Source organism: Lycorma delicatula, chromosome 2, assembly GCF_047948215.1.
Source record: "Lycorma delicatula isolate Av1 chromosome 2, ASM4794821v1, whole genome shotgun sequence".
NCBI lineage: Eukaryota > Metazoa > Arthropoda > Insecta > Hemiptera > Fulgoridae > Lycorma > Lycorma delicatula.
Genome location: NC_134456.1, coordinates 109,310,380 through 109,331,497, shown reverse-complemented (window position 1 = coordinate 109,331,497; position 21,118 = coordinate 109,310,380). Strand labels below are relative to the sequence as shown.

The following is a 21,118-nucleotide window of genomic DNA, read 5'->3' as shown; positions in this document are numbered from 1 at the left end:
ATTTTCAGAGAAAATATACCAGCTTACAAAACTACAAACAAAATTTATCTAAATAAATAAATAACTGGGAAAAATTAAGACAAGTCAACCTTTAAAATTATGATAATAAATTAAAATCCTAAACACGTATAACATACAAAATTGTATAATAAAAATACTAAGAATTATATAATTAATGAACAAATTTGTATAAAGAAATTGTACAATTAAATTAAATGAAGGAGCCTTAATTGTGAATGTCCTTATGGCTGTGAGCAGGAGTAGTGTTTTCATGGTTGTGAGCGCATTTGGCTATGAAAGCACTCATGCTAGGAAAAGGAAACAACTAAAAAGTTAATATATTTAAATATTTTATTCAGTGTTTAAATAAGTAGATAAATGTGGTTTTTAGTTATCGCTTGCTATTATTTGTTATTTTGAAATATCTATTTTTATTGGTTAGAAGGAGTTCAAGCCCAATAGCTTTGAAGCCATCCTCTCTAGATCCAACTTTAATAGGTCCAGTCAAACGAAAATGTGAAATGGATGATAGTGATCCACCAGCCAAAAGAACAGGACTTCTTATTGCACACTCAAGGTATTACATAACTTTAAATTAGTATAATTATGGATTTTAGCTGTGTGATTTTAACATGAATGTTTTATGAAGCTCTAGGTTTGAATAGGTGAGGCATGGTATTTTTCATACCTTCCAAACCTTCTACACTATATTTCCATGCATAAGCTTTGAGCATGTGTAATAAATTAATCACCCAGAAAGAAATAATCTTATTAGTTTGTCTTAAGACAGTCTATTGTACTAAATGTTAATTGATGAGCACCAGTTCAAAGAAAATTGTGTTTTAGAAGTTAAAAAGAATTAGAAACTAACAGTTGAAGTTATCTAAAAATGGGCATGCATTTTTTCTTTGATACATGTATGGAATGTAAAAATATTTTGTTTTAAACATTAATTTTTTGTTTACCCAAGATCTAATTTATTGATGTAGTTGTGATTTATTAAAATTGTCAATATGTTTCAATTTTAATCAAAAGCTCTAATGCAAATACAGCCGTGCATGTTTGAGATTTTTTTTAACCTCCAGGACCATTGTTAGGTATTCATCTTATCCTTTAGAGGATGAGATGAATGATAATTTTTGTCGAGTATGAAAATGCTATCCCTGATGGGGATTCAAACGCAAGACCTCTGGATGAGAAAGGCAAAGACGCTACCACTCATGCCACAGAGGCCAGCCACTTTTGAGTTACTGAAAAGGGTTAACAGCACCAATTCTGGAAATTTACTATATAAAATATTGTAAAATTTATAATCAAATTATATCCATATTTTCAGTTAAAGACAATGTTAAAGAGAAAAACATTGATAAAATAGTGAGGTGTCATTCAGTTATACTAAAATAAATTTTTAAAAAAATATTCAATTTAAAGTTTGTTTTTAAAAAGTTTATGCCAATGTCAAAAAGTAATTATTTATTTAGCACCTTTAAACCTTCTAAAAAAACCTCTTCTTCATTGATTTTTTAAGGTGATTTTAATTATGGGTTTAAAACCTATTTCAGTTACAATACTGACAAATTTTCTATCACAGATGAAGTTTTAAAATTAGTTTGTATATTATTTGAAAGTATTTTACGCATTTGTGATTCACAGAAAATATTAAAAATATATATTTTGTATAATAGCCATTATTAGTATTCAGCTACATAAAAAAAAAGCTAACAACACAGTTGTAGGACTTCAGCCATCATGCAGCTAAAGTCGCATTCCGGGAAAGTCTTACAACTGTGAGTTGTTACTGATGCATGGCTTACACATACAACTTAATTTATAATTTTATTTAAATATATTTCGTTATTTGATTCAATGATTCTAACTGAAGCACGGGCGCATAACCTACTTAATTTGCATGGGTGTGGCAGTACTAGCGGCGACGGTCGACACTAACCAAACTAACGAAATTTCAAAACTTACATAGAACAAATTTTGCTTGTACAGTTGGCAGACTGGTGTTGTTGCGAGGCTTAACTCACAAGGTAATGGTCAACTGGGCAATTGAGTTCAAGACCCAGCCAGACCGAGTTACTGTTTTACACTTGAATTATTCATTTATTTATTTAATTCTACTGCTCACCTGTGATGTTACAACATAGCAGATGACTACCACACCATTTTTTGGGTGAGGATGCAAAATGTTTTTTGCAGATATTGTTATTTTTTAATTGTTAGCAAACATGTGACCTTAGGTGACATACCTAAGGTGACCTTAGGTCACCTTAGGTGACCTTACTCTACAGCCTCACCCTTTGACCTTTTAAGTTAAAAATTTAATGGCATCATTGCCCCACATATAGAAGCAATCTGACCAAGTTTGGTCAAAATCAGTTCAAAAAGATATAAGGTGATTTATAGGCCAACACTGAACATATACAAACACACACACACAAAACAAACAAATGTACATACAAACATTAACATCCAGAAAATTTCCATCCAGTTTTTTGAATTCCTCAGGTGTCAGAACATCAAGTTCAGGTATATTATATATATACAAATTGGTCTGATTAGAATATTTTTCCTTTTAGAGCTATAGTGCTATCTAGATGGGAAACTAATAATGCTGCTGATTTTTTAACCCCTTCACTGCCAACAAAAAGTAAGGCTACTTTACCCTCCAGGCCAGTCAAAAAATGAAGAAAAACATTATTCTAAAATTTTATAAATTAATCAGTTTGTAGTAATTTTCCTAATTCTAAAAACATTTATAAATGAAAAATAATTTTGAAAATTTTTTGTTAGTGTTCAAACTTTCAAAGCACGATAAACATAGGACAGTTTCACATAATTTGCACTCGTAACATGATTCTTTCTGCTATCCTTGCTTTTTTACATACTACACAACGCTTCATGGTATCCTTTCTTTTTTCAATAGAAGGAATTGCTGACTGAGAAAGATCTGAACTACATTAGAAGTAGTTTTCTTGTAAATATTTCAGTCTTTCTGCAAGTAATACCTTATTATCATCCTCATCAATACTTTTGTCTGGTTGATGATTTGTAACATCATTATCGTCTTCCAAATATTCTTCCATATAATTATCGTCATTCAAACATTATCCACATTCAAATCATCTAGAATATCTTCTACAAAATTATTTGTAATTTCATTAAAATATTGGAAATAAGACAGTCGTAAAGAATGTAAATTGTCATATGAAGTTGAACATCCTATCACACATCATACATGTTACTTGGAACAGAATGTTGGGTTATGTTTACAACAGTAACTAATGCCCACTGTTCAAGTGTAGCATTTAAAAGAGGGGAGAAAAAAATCCCTATTTTATTTTGAGTAATTTAATATATGAATAGCATTGGTACAGCTGTTGAAGTTATATGGTACTAAAATTTGAAATATATGCATGTACATGCAATCATGAACATTTCCTGCCGCACAGTAATGCGTTCATGGTAGTGAATAGGTTAATGATTAATTTATCTCAGGATCCCGAAGACATGCAGAAGAATCATGATAGATTTATAGAAGGTAAATCAAATATAAACTAGTTTTTTTTTTTTAATTTATTTTTATATTTAGGCAAATATAATTTATTTTTTTTTATCGCAGCATCATAGAATGAAGCTGGTTGCATCAGGAGCCAATTGCACATAAATCCCTTCATGCCCTTGTCATCTTCAAATTGTTGCCCTCCTAGAGCTTCTTTAAGCGGCCCAAACAAATGAAAATCGCAAGGCTATAGGTCCAGGTTGTTGAGAGGATGATCAAGTTGAGTCCAGTGCATTTCTTGTAGTTTTGAGACTATTAAAGCTGCAGTATTGGGCCTGGTGTTTTCATGGACGCGGATGGCCGGTCAAATCAGTTGTTCTTGTCTTCTGTGATGATATGCAGCCCTCACCTTGTTCAACAGTTCACAGTAGTAAGCAGCAGTGATTGTGCATCGTTCATACAAAAAATCAATGAGCAAAATGCATCACCAGTCGAAAAAAAACAGTTGAAAGAACCAAAGAACCTTGTCAGCTGACAGTCGAGTCTTGGCTTTCACTGGGGCTGCCACTCCATACTGGTTTTTTCAACTGCGGAGTGTAGTGGTGGACCCATATTTCGTTGCAGGTAATGATCTGACTCAAAAATGCCTCACCTTTTTTTGTAAATCTTGCTGTAAGACTCAAGTTCTGATCTGAGGTCAAAAAGCGGGGGACCCATCTAGCACACACTTTACAGAACTGTAGGTCATTTGTCAGCTCCCATAACTTATTCCGACACGTTCTGCAATTTCAGATACTCTCACCCGTCGATCGTCTTCAAGAATATCTCGAACCGTGGGAATGTTTTCATCGATAATGCTGGTCTGAGGACAGCAATTGTGTTTCTGATTTTCCACTTGTTCTCATCCTTCCTTAAACTCTTTATTCCAGATAAACACACAAGTCCTTGACAATGTTTGGTCCCCAAACTGTGGAGTCAATCTCCGGAAAATTTCCATCGTAAACTTTTTCATGAACAAGAAATTTTATAATTATGTGTTGCGCAATGGAGGAGTGCAGCTGTTGCTTCGACATCATGAGTGTTACTGACAAATTGGTTAGGAGTGTGGAATGGCTGGCTCTCCCCTCTCATAATGACCCCATCCAAGCATACTTGAAGCACAGGCTCAGTCCTACCAACCATAGACATTCAGGAACAAAAATCCTGTTCTTATTTAATTTTTACCCTTGTAATATATAAAAGATGCAAAGCTCAATCCAATTAAAACCTAGAACTGGAGGAAAGTAATAGCTGTACTGGTTGTTATTTGAATAATTTGTAATTTGCTGTTTAAAGTGGTGCTTAAATATCAATTAAAAATCAAACATTCAGTTTGCACCAATTTTGTTATTATGTAGATATCATGTAGCTCTTTCTTCACAATCTTGGTAGAAACGTGACAGATTTAGTAAAACATTCTCTTAAAGTAAAGCTATTTTGCTATGAATGACTTTGTAAGTGGTTTTCTGTGAACTACTAAAATGACAATAGCTGTTAAGTATTATACATTAACATTATATTTAATACACAGTTGATAACAATTTTTTATATTACTAATAATAATGAAAGAATATGTATTACTTGCAGTTACTGTTGGTTAAGAATTTCATAATTAAAGAAGAAAAAAAAATTTTTAAGTTCAGATAACTGAAATTTGTACATAAATATAGCTAATTAGTTTTACTGATTTTGATAAATTTCTTTAAATTTTATTGTTGTCCATTGTTGCATATCCATTTGTCGTCCATATTTAATAATACGGCACCTTTTTTATCTACTTTTCTTAAATTATTTATCAAATCTGAATTCCCAGTTTCTTTGCCACAGGATTTTTATTTCATTTATATGCTGCTACTTTACGGCAGTATTTTTTCAGTGCTTGCTAATTTTTTGAAGTTGAAATTTCATCCTATGCTATGTCTACATTTTATATCTTTTAACATTTTGAATATAAATAATTTAATAGATTAAATTAATACATATTATAATTCAGCTATTGTTTATTGTAGTAATAATGATCCTGTTCTGTACTGTAGGAATGGGTTGATTGATTAGTCACAAGAGGGAACCAGCTAATATGGTAACTAATAATTTTAGGTATATATTATAAATATATATATACAAACTACAAACTACTAAAATGCATTTTACAAACAAAAAAAAAATTATAATTTTTTATTAAAAAAAAATTTTAAAGCAAAGGGAGACATTGGCATGCCTCAGATATTCTTGAATCCATCAACTTAGTTTATTCAGTTTAAATGAGAAAGTACAATTTATAGATGTGTTTCTCAGTAATTCATTAAGTTGAGCAAACAACAAATACTAATGGTTCTTCTGGATTTTAAACCCAAGTTTCCCAGCTTAGGCTTGGTATGTTGTTAATAATCACAATTCATTCCATTAATTATGCATATTTGAAAGCTCTGTAATAATCACTTATTGAAATATTTTTTAGATATAGCTCCTACTCTGTCAATCATTTGAAAGTTGTTTCCCTGACTTCTTATACATTATTGTAAGTCAGGTAAAGGTTCATAACTACCATCAAGCTTTTGTAGGCTTCTGTCTTAATCATTATAATCTTCATGTTTGGTAAAAATGATACCTTTATAAAGTTAAAAAAAGAAATGAAATATTTTTCTTTAAAAAGTAATTTTTTTATATTTTTTATTAGAATATAATTTGTATATGTATTTTGTTGAAGTTCTATTAAAAAGTCTAATTTACATTTTTTTATGGTTGTACTTGTGAAAGTAAATAACCGGTCTGTCAGGTATAATTTATACTCTTCATTGTATAATTTTATAAATTCTCCAACTGGATGTCTTTAAATAAGATAAAGAAAACGTTTGCATTTCTTTATTCACAATGATCCTAAATTAAAAAGAGTCTAATTTTAAAACAGTTTCTTGAATGTTTGTTTTGGTGACAAAAAATATAATAAAATGTATTGTACAGTTAATTGAAAAAGGATTAGTTTTTGTTTCTTACTGATTTGATAAGTAATAATGAAGGTATAAAATTTTATATAATTTAGTTATTATTTTAGTTTATAACAGGTAGGGATAATGCTGACAACAAGGTTTATTTTAATGGTCCATCAATTTATTAGTTTTACATCAGTTGATTTCATTTGATTGACCGGCCCCTAGTCAGTAATAAAATGTTTTATTATCAAAAGTTAATTTTCTGTTCTTTCACAGGTTGGAAGTTACTGAAAGCCCTGTGACCGGTTCCTTAAGTTCAGTTGGTACACCTGAATCTATATCTAGTGGAGATTCACCAGGTGGTTTCATGGATACACCAAATTCTTTAATTGATCATCCTATGCAGGATTTAGCAAAACCTGATCCCAGTCCTACATAGCTAATAACACCTTAATGTAATGTCTAGTCCCTTTTATCACCTTACTCAGGTAATAACCATTCAAACCCTATGCTGTACTACTGCAATGATGATAATCTAATGCAGATTATTTTGTAAATATATATTAATTGTGCAGTTAATATTTATATATTTATGAGGTACAGTAGCCAAGTATAATTATATTTTGAGATGTGTAATGTATCTATAATTAAGGTAAAACCTGGTTTCTGTAGACCTGCTTTATCAGAACACCAAGTTTTAATTTAAATATATTTGGGTTTTTATTCATTATTTTATATTAAAATAAAATTTATAAATTCCTTAATTGTTTTCTTGTTGTAATGAAGTAATAATTATTTTTTCCTTTAACAGTGGTATTGGATGTTGACCACTTACTAGCGCCAACAGATGGGTTACTGCATGTTGCACATCTTCTGTTATTTAACATAGATCTGTCAGAACTAAGTTATATGGTTTTGACCATTGGCATTTTATCCTTACTTCACTCCCATTCATTTTTGGAATGTTCCTGGTGGTGATTGTTAAATGTTTTGGAACAAGCTGGTTATAATAATTGCTACTATCTTGTCGAGCACCTGTGGTAGTAGTTTTGCAAAAAATCCATTTTTCAATTTTTCCTTAGATGAACCAAAGGCTCAGTGGGGTTTGAAGTAGTAATAACTGTTGTATATAAGCATTTCATCATTTTAATTGTAAAAAATAATTTTTACAATGAATGAACATCTGTGTCATCTCTTACAGAGATGTAAGAGCAATTGCTTCAAAATATACCCTTGATGTTCAGGGAAAATCTAATTGTCTAGACCATCTTCCGTTAAAGCCATTGTTGGCAAGGAACGGAGGGGGTGGTGTAGCGACCTGACACGCTACGAGGCAGGATCTTCTCCCCTCAGGGGGGAATTGAGATGTCTAGACCATCTTCTGATTCCTCAACACTTTCTTTTACCTGTTGAAACAGTTGAATTTGTAAAGAAAGAGCTTGACAAGTTGGGAACTGAGCCATGTTACTGAAAAACTAGCAGCAGGAATGTTGCATGCAGTTTTTGCTGATATATTTTTGTCATTATAATACCTGCAGTATGTTTAGAGTTCTATTAATTGATTATTTTAAATTAAAACTGTAAAATTTTCATTTTATGGTTTAAAGAAAGTCTCTTCACCATAATTATACCAAGTTTATAATATTACTATCTGAAAACAATTTAACCTGAAAAGTCTTGAAAAAGAGTTTATTCATTTTTATTATCGCTTATAAACTTTTGGCCCACCTATACCACAGCTAGTATACTTACTTTTTTGGTTATTATATTGTTCAATTCCATTTAAAATCTGTATGCTATTTAGTTAATGTTTTAAAAGTAGAATATATCATTCTAGTTCTGACAGTAACAAATATTTAATAATTATCAATAACAATTGATAACACTGTTTCTACAAAAGTATTTATTTTAATGTAAATTCTTATTTGGAATAAAAAACGTATGTCTTAAATGAATTATGTGTAAATCTCTCAATAATGAAATTTAATTTATACTTTGCTTATAAATCCTATTGATTTCATAAGCAAAAATAAACCACAAGAGGGAAGCCAATTAGGGGATGTGTATCATATTTTCATTGGTTGCTTTAAAAAAGATTTCTTACATATTAAGCCTTCAGCAATTAATTTCAGGGTAATTGTATTATGAATTTAATGTGTTCTCATTTGAAAAAATAAGAGAAATTGTACTCTCAAGCGATCATTATGTATAACAAAAACAAGAACAGAAGCAGGGCAGCAGTTCAGTTGTAAAATAGAAAATAAACATGGCGGATAGCTTACAGCATATTTGTATAATTAAAAGTTAAATATGTACAGTTCTACTAATTTATAATTTTTGGGGACATTCAGAATTTAATGATTTTTAGATTATCATATTTTTTTGAAGTAGATTAAACTCAGATGAAGAAGATACAAAAACCTCACTTATTGCCTTAATCTGAGGACTAGGAAACAAAAAACTGTTGCACAAACTGTTTAATAGTACCCTGTTACTATAGCAATAATGGTTACAGAATTTTTTTAAATTATGGGAGGAAATTGTATTATCTTATAAGTACAAAATAAATATAATTAAAAAAAAATACACAAATAAAATAATAAACTAGGATTATTACTTGTGCATAAAAAGTTTAGGTTATTTAGTTTGCACTTATACTCAGCAAGTTTTTAGTATGTTATTTTAAGATATAAATCTAGTATATACTGATTCCTAGCCCTGATGGGGTTTACCAAAGGTCGTCTTTTAGACACTAAACTTGATAATAAAACACAATTAGTTTGCCCTGTGTCAGGATGCCACCGATGTAAATGCCTTGGCAGACATTTCCATCAGTGCATTTATATAACCTGCTATCGTCTTTATATGGCCTCTTCCAACCATGACCACCTACCATAACTTGCCACCCTCAGCTATCAAATTAACTGATTCAGAGAAGTGTGATCACCTTCCTCTAACACTGAAGATTCACACAAAAACTCTTCCTATATCTAACTTCAATTAGACTATGCATTCATAGTCTAATTGGTGTTTTGAGTCTTTAAACACCAAAAACACTATCCTCATACCAACAAAAAAAAGTGTTAATCACAAGAAAGATTTTGTCTTACAATCCAATTTACTCAAAGTCCTCTTGATTTACTTAAAAATCAAGAAACAGATTCACAAATTAAGCCTATAATGAAAATATACCCTATTTCTGTCTGCTCTGGTACACTTTCAGAACCAAGGTCAATGCCTACACCGTCCCACATGGCAACGCCATCACAAGAGTTCTCTACACATTGATTCGCATCCTAACAACGAATATCTCAGCTAACCAGGGCGTGATGCCAAAATGTCTATCTTGGTGAAGTAAGCACCCAGGCAGGCCCCTAGCCACCCAAGTTGCTATTCTACCTATACATCTATAACCACATCAGACCCCTCAACCATCTTCCGCAGGGCTAAGAATCTAAGGAAGCCAGCAACTATATTCCATTTCCTTTTGGTTTTCCAATTAACTTGCAGATCAAAACCAGAATTGATCCTCGCAATCTCTAGCTACTTTGGTACATTCACCTTCATACCTGGGACAGACATACAACACATGGCGCGTATCTTCAATGACGCTACACTCTGGACACAAGCCTGAATTAATCAAACCAAATCTGGCCAACCTATCTTGAAAAGCACCATGTTCAGAAAGAAACTGTGTAATATGCCGATTGGGGAAAATCCACCTAAAACTACCTGCATACTTCTCACATCAGGAAAAGTACATGCATGTAATGGCTATCAAACAATTCAGTCCACCTAACCTACCATAAATGGAAACCTTGGTTGATATATCTTTTATGTGTCCAGAGGTAAGTTGGCCTACCTTCTTACCATCGTAACGTGATTGGTGTTCATTCGCAAGGATATCAATGGGCTAATACCAGAAATAAGGACCACCTTTTGAGAGACAGTCCTGTAGGCACCAGTTACAGATAACAATAGGAAACTTTTTTCTTCTTTTTTTTTAACCTCTGGAACCATCGTAGGTATTACTTCAGAGGATGAGATGAATGACAGTTTTTGTAACATGTGAAAATGCTACACCTGACCAGGATTCAAACCTGGAACCTCCAGGCGAAAGGCCGATACGCTTCCACTCATGCTACAGAGGCCGGCAACTGTAGGAGATGGCTCTCAACAAAATATTTCTGTAACATTTGTACCTCATTCAATGAGCCCAGACAGGTGCAGCATATAGCAGTGTGCTTTACATACCTTATGTAGAACATGCATGGCTTTGAAATTAAGCTCCCAATCAGGGTTAACTGCTCTCTGAACACCAAAGAAAGTAGAAAAAAGCCTTTTTAGCAGCATATTGAAAATGTTCCTTGAATCGAAGTTTCTTATCAAGGATGTGAGAATCAGCCCTGAAAATGCATTAAAAATGCAGTAGAATAAAAAAACTATCAATCACCTCCTCTCAGAATTACTAAGATTTACATATTCCTAAAAATGTTGTTCAGATAAATTTAAAATTCACTATCCTTTTTTGTGAGTTTACTAATAAAACTAACTACTTATATTATAAAGTGCAAACAAATTTTTAATTAAAGGACTTTAAAATTCAGAGATCTCAGAAGAAAATTATTTATTAAATTTGCTTTTTGTTAATTTAAATAAACAATATATAAAAAAAATTTATCACAAATTTTTGTTTGAGAAGTATGTATATGGCAGTGTCATATTGGTTACATATAAATCTTCTTAAATGTTATTACATCATCCTTGTGCTTATCCTTATTGGTCTCTGCAGTAGCATCAGTTGCAAGATTTCTGGACTTGTTTTTAAAATTATAGTTAATAGAAAATTCTTTAATCATCAATCATAAGTGAAGCTTAAAAAATAGTCCTATGAATAGGCTGTAAAACTATTTCCTTGTGGGTTATAGTTAGTTGACAGTGAATTGAAACATAGTTTAAAATTCATTTATTTCATATGATTGGTGGCAGACCAGGTAAATAGAAGGTGACTGAAATACAGGTTAGTGTTCTACTTTATCAAGATATGGAACTTGTTAATGGTACACACAGTTGTTGCAAGAATAATGTAACCAAATAATTTATTTTAAGAAAAATGAATTCGTTATGTCATTTAGATGAAAAAAATCAATGTATTTTTGTTAATGTAATAGTTATTAAATTTTACTCTAATTTATTTAAGAATGTTCATTATTGCATGTATTTTTTTCCTTTAAGAATATGTTTCTTAAAATATAATTTGAAAAATTAAAAATATGGAAATATTAATAACATTTTTTATAAAATACATATAAATGTTCTTAGTAAAATTAAATTAATACTGTACTTATGGCAATTTTGAGAAACTACTTCTTTACCATAAGTGTCTGTGGTTTATTAAGTCAGTTTAAGTTAGATTACATGTGATAGACCAACTATTTGTATTCTGTTATACAAGGAAGGTAGATTGCAATGTTACATTTAATGCATCTCATAATATGAGGTCTGTCCAGGAAGTAACTTAAATCTATTTATTTATTACAAATTACCAATATGTTTACATGTTTTTTTTATATACAACTTAACCTATTTTTTTTAACATAGTTTCCAACGAAATTGGAACTTCTCATAACAAAATTTTTATATGGTCAGCAATATGTGGGCAGGTATTGGGTTTGAAAAAAATGATGCCAGCTCAACATGCACTTGTTTGTCTTCAATGATACTCGTGAATCGATAGGATGGAATTCCTCTTCTGTCCTAAAAGAGAATTGCTTTGATTTTTCATGGCAAAAAAATGTTTGATAACACTTTTTTTATTTTGTCGGTGAGTGAGTGTGTGTTCTGTTCCATTATTAATTTTTTGCTTGTAAATTTATGTATGAAACCCGTACCGCATAATCTGTAATATTTTTATTTGATAAAGCATCACCTTTAATGTTTAATACTTAAGGAAGGTATTGATCCTATTTGTAGCATCTTGTGTGATTATGTAAGAAGTTTAATAATCCATTGGGTTATGATAACTTAATGTTACTGTGATCTTTACATGAGTAATTATGTGAGATCTGGGAAAATTATCAGAAACTGTGAATTACCAGTTATCTTAAAATTGTATTTCCGATTTTCTTAACCAGTATGACAGTTGGCCAGCCACTTCTGTCTTCATCATGAAAATTGCCCTACCCATTTGTAAATTTCATACCATTATCTATTTTCACCTTTGCTCATTATATTCTCTTAATAATCTTGCAAGGGTCAATAAATTTTAAGTGCTTTACAAGTGTATTTCACTGCTAGTGACAGGATTCTAAATTATAGCCTATTTTAAACTTTTTTATTTGAATTATTAACATACGAGGGTCATTCAATAATTAAACAAATAGCTGTATAGAAAAAATGGTTTATTAAATACAGTTTTTTTTATCTACTTTTCCATGTAATTCCCACCAACTTCTCTGAATTTGTCCCATCTTTTTATCCCCATGGCGAAGAATTCTTTACCTTCATCTTGAAGCCAGTTTTGTACTTTTCTCTTTATCTCTTCATTGTCATTGAACTAGATTCCTCACAAAGCTTCTTTCATTGGACCAAACAAATAAAAATAAAAAGGGGGAAGATCAGGACTGTAAGGAGGATGAGGCAGGAGCTCCTAACCCACTTTTCCAGCGTCAGTTGTGCCTTATGATGTCTTGAATTATCTTGAAGAAGAAGCACACCTTTCCTCGCCCATCCTGGACATTTCCTCTTCAATGCAGGCTTGACTTTGTTCTCAATCATGGCTAAGTAGTTTAGGCTGTTGATAATGCGTTGCTCCAAATAATCACAGAAAATCAGACCATGAGCAGTCCAAAAGGTGGTTAATATGACCTTACCAGCTGATGGTTGGGTTTTGAATCTTATGGACAGGCGATTCAGGTTGTTTCCACTGCTGCATTGACACTTGAACTCTGGCCCAAAAGGAGTTTTGTAATGAGCAATAAGCTGTCTGGGAACCCACCTTGCACAAGTCTTATGGTAGTTCAGTTTGTTTTGAATGATGGAATGAGTTGAGCAAGCACTTACTCAACATTTTTCAGCAATTTGTTCAACTGTAAGTCATTGGTCTTCTTAGATAAGTGAATGGATACAAGAATCTAACACCGAGGTCGACACTGTTACTGGACAAACAGAGCAGTACTCATTGGTCATGCTTTTGCAACCATTTTTAAACTTTTCCACCCACTTGTAAAAACTCACATGGTTCATGCGACTACTGCCATATTGTTTTTTCATCCTAGAAAATATTTCTAACGCTTGTACACTTTCTGAAAGTAAAAATCTGATCACAGAATGCTGTTCTTCAAAAGTGCTTTTTTTTGAGTGGACATGCCATCATAACTAAGTCTTAAGAGGTTATGTTTATGTAAATATTAATTGAACAGCTGATTAACACTATTTGCAAGGTTGCCAACTAGCACTTACAAAAATTTTCAATTGCCTGCATTAAGTGTGGTGTCCTTTAGTAAAAATGTTTGTCTGTTTAATTATTGAATGACCCTCGTATTTTTAATTTTTATTAAATAAACCACAGCCACACAGTCTCTTTCTATTGTTATTAGTTGCATATTGTACCCTGTTGTACATTGCTTTATTAAAATGTCATTAACCCTCATTCCTTGTATACTACAAAGCAAAATACAAGTTACTTGTCAGGATAAACTTGATAATATATATATATATATATTTTATGAAAAGTACAAACATTCAATATCATTTAAAGATATGTAAACTCATTGTACCTATATGTTAAATAACTTAAAAAAAAGAAATCAGTATTTGAATACTTGAAATAAGATAATAATGACGTATACATGATACAATGATATATATATATATATATATATATATATATAGTATATATAGTTTAACGATTTATTCTGTATTAATATTTTATGATCACTTTCATTTTGAATTATACATCTCATGAGATGTGTGTATATTAATGTTTACTTATAATTATTTTAATAATAGAACAGTGTAATTATGCAGTTGATTAAAATGTGTATTGTTCTGGAGAAAAGTTTCTGTATGAAGTTCAATTTCCTTACTCTGAGATTTAAACAGATTTTTAAAGTATATGTATAATATTTTCTTATCTTTCCTGTTTGTGGTTTTTTTTTAATTGTTTTAAAAACATAAATTCAAATAATTATTACTCTAAACAAGTTGATAATATTTTATTGAAGAGTTGATTTATACATTACTTATTAACAGGTTGGCTACCTTCATTTTTTGTAATTTTGTTTGGTTTTAATCAGAATCTTTTATGATTTCTGTTATATTTTTTCAATCATTTTCTTTTTCTTTGATTTATTCAGAATGTTTTAATGATTCCTTTTACAATTTTTTGTCAACAAACAAATAGCTGTCCATTTTTGCAATAACCCCTTCATTTTCCCTTTTTGGGGGCATTAGACTTATCAGTTTCACACAGTTGACCTCTCAAATTCACACAATTAATTTGGCTCTGCGCACTGTAGTGAAACTGGTACGTCCCATGATATTTTATTTTTGCTTTTGTAAAACAGGCTATTTTATTTTTTTTATAGCTTTTGAATAGGATACTTTTATTATACTCTTTTGCTCTTACTATGCAAAAAATTACAACCAGATCTTTAATTACATAAAATTAATTAATTATATTAAATTTAGTTGAAGAATACATATAACTTATATTAACTACAAATTACAGTAAAAGCCTACAGATTTTTTTCTTTTTTGAAACAGTTGATAACTAAAAATTTATCAAAACTAAGAAACTTAAAAAAAATTAATTCAAAATACATCCATACAAATGGAAAATTTCAAAACTTATTATATTTTAAGATAAATTCTTTATAACACAACTGAGACAAAAAAACAGTAAAAATAAATAAAAAACAAATAAAATTATTTATCAAGTTCTTTGATTTTTTTATCACACTCTTTAGTATAGGTTTCGTGCACTTAGTCACTGTAGCTTTTGGTCCAATTGTACACAATCATTTTCTTTAATAAACAAAACACTTGCCTCTTTTTGCTTGTAAGTATATGCTGAACTTCTTGAGGCAGTGTCATCATCATCTTAAATAAACGTTCTTTGAAATCATTATCTGAAACAAACAATCAAAACTGATTGTTTTGTGCGTAACTGTCTGGAACAATGACAGTCCATTTGTGACTGAAACAGATGTAATAAGATCTAGAGCAACTTTGTGGTACCATTTCATACTTCTTCAAAGAGGTGTTGAATAAGATGCCATTTGGTCGCTACAGACAATAAATGAATTCCCAGCATTGTAGTCGAGGACCATTTTGGGTTTTAACTTTGGTTCTCCCCATTGCAGTATAACTGATGTACTCACATCTTGCATAGTATTTATCATTAATAATTCTTACTTATCTTTCAACTTCATTATCACGACTTTATTGTTGTTCAGTTGAGCAATTATTTCTTCCTTTTTTAATTGTTTTCCTATAGAACTTGTCCCAACAAGGTGAGTATCATGATTTAAAAGTTCTTCAGCTAAGGGTACACATGAATACCAGTTAACAACTAACAGATATTGCCCAAAATCTAAATATGATTCCATAAGCTGTAAGCTCTACTTACTACTATAGTAGAAACATAACGTTCACGTTTATTTTCTTTGCCTGCGTATACCTTTTACTGAACCGTGTAAAAGTTTTTTGAGCATAATTTCAAAACTGTTATGCCATATCTATGTCTTTTGTTTTTTTATATATTGACGAAAAATTAATCTACCAATGAACGGAACAATTGATTCATCAATACATACATTCTTTTCTGGAATGTACCTCCTTTGAGAGTTTTCAACTGTCAAGTCTACAAGATCTTAAATTTTATTTAATCTAGATTCTGGTCAGGTATTTTCTTTATTAGAACAATGGAACATAGACAACAGTTTTTCAAACCTGTTCCTTGTCATAGCTATGATATTTTTGTCCCAAAATATGGTACTTATTATTTTTCCGATAATGTCTAATGGATGGGATTCTAACACGTTCCATGTAAATAATAATTCCCAAGAAAGATCTCATCTCATTAACATCAGTATTAACCCAATTATGCAAGAGAAATTTTGTTAACATTTTGCATGTGTTTGAGCTGCATATAAATTAGTTTGATCAAGCAAAAATGTTAATATTTTATCATCAACAAATAAACCATAAAAATCATACGGATTTCCATATTTTAGAGTCAATCAGGTCAGGGTTAACCTCCACTATTTCATTGTTAGGATTAAACTGGATTTTTTTCAGCTCATTACCATTTACATCACTCCATTAATTACATACTACATCATTTGCTCCTTGGTCATTTATATTTGCACCATCAAGTACTGCTACAACATTATGTTGAACAACTTGAGGAAAATCACTTAATTATTTACTGCATCCTCATGTTTTTCAACAAAAAACATGAGGATTATTTATATTATCATATTCATCAGATGTAAGCAAATTGCTCTCTGAATCCACACAGGATTCAGGAAAGTACTCTTGGTCTTTAACTGAATCATGCATATCTTCTACATAATTCCAAGTCATCCATGAATTACTAGAAACACTTACCGTTACTGCCATCGGATAACTGATTTAAGTAATTAATAATTTATTTTCATCCATTTTTGTTACATAAACCACTAAAAAAGAAATAAAACAGCACTACAAGTCACATTTATGTAACAACTTAACAACAGGACACAAACCTAACCAGAAGACCATTATGAGAGTTTTTCATGATTCGTTAAAAAGATTGACCGATCCCAATACAATACAAGTATACAGAAATGTTTTCATGATTCTTCTTTATCAATTCATTGGTTAATCATACAAGCAAGTGGTACCAAATGGTGTCACTAGAGTTTAAAAATAGTATTGCTGTGGGACTGATCAGTATCGCAATGTCTGTAGTACCAGACTACTTGTGAGTCTGGTCGTAATTTTTGAAGTCCCAAAAAGTTTTGCATGTGGGGCTGATCAGTGTCACTGTGCTTGCATTAACCTACTATTGTGAGACTGATAAGTCTCACAAGGTCACCAACCTGTTAATGTGTTTTTTTATTTGTTATTTTTAATGAAAGTAGCCTGTTTGTGATTTGTTTATAGTTTGTTGTTTTACTATATGAAATAAATTATTAAAACTGTTGAAAATTAAATATTAATAAGTTATAGAGATAAAGATGTATTCCTGGTATTTTTAGAGTATGTAAAATATTATTCCTTTGGCTTTAGGACAGTTAACTGCAGCAACTAATGTTGCATAGTGAGTGTAGCTGATTAGAGATCATGTGATGACTAATCTTTTAGTGTTCAGCTGACTTCCTCCATTTTGCGTAATATTTTGTTAAATTTTTGTGCTGAGTTCAAACATCAAGCTGTATAATGTAATTTTATTAAAATTAGATTAGTATTAACAATTGTAATAAAACAGAAATAGTTATATTCTTGCAGCATGGTGCACCAGTATGAACTTTAAAAACTATATAACAAATGTTGTATGCTAATTGTTAATGTATTATCTAGTTAGATGAAAGCCTTCTAAGTTCTACAGCAGGAAACAGCAGTGTGTTTTTAGTTCATCAAATTTTTTTTAAAAGACAAAATGAAATACAAATGTAAATCAGTAATTGCAATAGAAATAACTTAACAATAATGAATAAAATCTGAAGGATAATTACTCCAAGACAATGCATACCACATAATGTCTTTCTAATAGTGTAATCATTTGGGTAAAGCAACATATATATTACTAAAATATATATAGTACTAACATCATTATTTACTGTTTTAAAAGTGCATTATTTACTTTGCAAGGTGCAGCAATTATGTGATTACTCATCATTCAACTGTTGACATAATTCTAATTGAATATTATAATCAAAAACAAGTTAGTAGCAAATATTACTATAAATGGAGTTATTGTTCCTTAATAATTTGTATTTTATGTGTCTAAAATATAAACTAAAACTTTCTGTCTGAAACTGTTAATATCTTCCTTTTAATATTTTTAATAAATTAAATGTTTTGTTAATGAGATTTTACTAAAATAAGTTAGTTTAATGTTTAATACTTATCTGCGCATTTTTATAAGTTGAATGGAGCTAATATTTTTTAAAAAAGTGATTTTCCTTGCTTTTTTTTTATGACAAATTTGTTTAGTTTGGGTTTTCTGGTTCAGTAGCTTTGAATTTTAAGTTATTTAAAGCCTACATTACTTGAAAGCAAAGAAATTCTGTGGGTTGTTTTATTAGTAGTTTATAAAAAGCAGCTGATTTTGTGGATAATATTCTATTTTTAAATTAACCTCAGAAATTTGCTTTTATTACATAGTTACGTGTTTCTGCAATATTTTTTTTTTTATTTGGATATTTTTCTACGTGTTTTAAAATTAGATTTTGGTAAAGATCTGATCTTTACAAAAACATTTTAATCAATACCATTTAAAATATTTCAATTTGAAGAGTGTTTAATAACAAAGATATTAGTAATTAATAAGTTAACATTTTTTTAATATTGTTATTGAACATGCTTTTTTTGCCATGAACATCAATTTAACTATTACTTTTGAACATTCTTATAAATTAAATTTTTGCTATTGATTTCTGTAATCAAAATGATATAATTATCACCAAAGCCTTTAATATTATTACTTTTACCAATTACCTCGATACAGAAAATACTGTGGCCCATATAAAGAATAGTTTAGTTTATATGATTTGTATATTCTTTTAAGATTGTTGTTAATAGACTTATTTTATTTATTATCTTTAACTTTGATTTATGTTGCATTTTTGTGATTTATCTTTTAAATGTTTCTTTTAATTTTATTTATAGTAATAGAATTTATTTTACCAGTTTTTTGTATATATTTTTTTGTATTTATTAAAATGCTAAACAGACTTATTACACTGAATAAAATTTAATGGCATTTATTGAAATTTTAATTGTATTTATTTATAGGGATTATATTTTTTATGTTAATTAGTATTATTAATTAATTAGTTTTTAAAAAAGTATTTATTTTCAATAGTCTTGTTTGATTTATGACAAAAGGGCTTTTCAGTAAGGATGTGGATCTCTTGTAAATATTTTCAGCTTCTAGTTTTCTGGAATTTCTGATTGTCCAGTGAAAAATATAATTATTTATAGTAGCAGTATGATTAGTTATTTATTAAATTTTGATATACTGGTTTAGAATTTAGAAATTATTTTTTTCAAAATTTTACCATTTTTCTTTGAGGCTTTTGTAATAACTAATGTACTTTGGTTATTGGAATTCAAATAAATCTTTGGATAATAAAAATGTTGTGACTAGTCATGGGATGAAATATTGTGGCTAATGCATAGGGTGAAACAGTGGCTACTTGATCAGTAATGAATAAAGTGCAGAGATTTTTCATTCCTCCAGGGTGATATCCTGTCTGAATGAAATATATACTCTTTGGTAAGTGGAGTGCACTCTTGCAATCTTTTTATTGTTTTCCAATATAACTATTTAATAATAGCCGAGACATATTTTCTTTGATATTACAATTTAAGTTTTTTGTGCATTAATATAACCTCAACCGGTTTAATTTGGTCTTATGAAGCAATCAGCTTGGCTATCATTTCTTGTTACCATGCCGTTTGCTCTGTGCTTTTTTTTGATTTTGAATTCAGAGATTGCTTATTTGATCAGTTGAAATGTATATATCTTTAAGATTTTATTGGAATCTCATGGCTAATCTGATTTATGAGAAAATTGCTTCCTTAAATCTCTACTCCTGACTATATTTAGTAATTCTTCAAAAAATTTTGAAAGTCAGACATCTAAAGTTTTTGAACCTTCATCAATTTTCTAATTTTAGATTATTTAAAAGTTATTGAAACTATTTTCTTTGTTATGTAATAAAACTATTTGCTTTCACCGTCCATTTATTCTTACTTTTCAGTTCATTTTTATTCATTAATATACTAATACTTTGTAATTAATTAATAATTTTAATAATGAACAGCTGCTTTATATTTGTTCAACATGACTGTGTAAATTAAATGTGGTATGATTGAGTATTGAAACAATAAAAATGTCTGGATGCTATAATTTAATGTACAGCATCTCAATGCAATGTATTGAAACTATTTATGCTATGTTTTGCAATTGCACACTAGGTATAAGTCACATAATAATATACTTATAAGCATATATATATATATATATATATATACATACTTATACATATATAAGCATAGAATGGGAATTCCATATTTGACACTTTAATGAACAGTTAATTTGCAATGAATCATAACTGCATTAAAACAAGAACAGCTTCATAGACAGCACTGCTCTGCCAATGAACAGTTACATAGTCACAGCACTGTATTTTTCTTTTCACAGTTAGTTTTTACCACAATTTAATTCAAAATAAAAAGTGTAACAACAAAATTGTATTTGTGATTTTTACTCTATATGAAAATTTTCTTGATTTTAGTAAAATTCTTGTTCACAAAAATTCAGCTAATATTGTTAAATGATATTTCAGATACCTAGTAGTTCTGTTGTAATTATGAAACTATCTGCTCTTTTGTGTAAAAAAGAGTTTGATTTAAAATTGTTTTC

General features: G+C 29.9%; 1 protein-coding gene across 2 annotated transcripts in view; it reads left to right on the top strand.

The window, feature by feature from the left end:
• The window catches only part of LOC142319097 (PPP2R1A-PPP2R2A-interacting phosphatase regulator 1), a 58,272-nt gene extending 51,031 nt beyond the window's left edge, over positions 1 to 7,241 (top strand). Inside the window, exons 5-6 of one of the 2 annotated variants that reach the window (XM_075355999.1) lie at positions 446 to 577; positions 6,754 to 7,241. In XM_075355999.1, the coding sequence (XP_075212114.1) occupies positions 446 to 577; positions 6,754 to 6,916 (295 nt within the window). In that variant the 3' untranslated portion in view covers positions 6,917 to 7,241. Of the gene's footprint in view, positions 1 to 442; positions 578 to 6,753 lie in introns of both variants that reach the window. The other variant, XM_075355998.1, reaches the window with a different exon arrangement.
• The last annotated feature ends 13,877 nt before the right edge of the window (positions 7,242 to 21,118 follow it).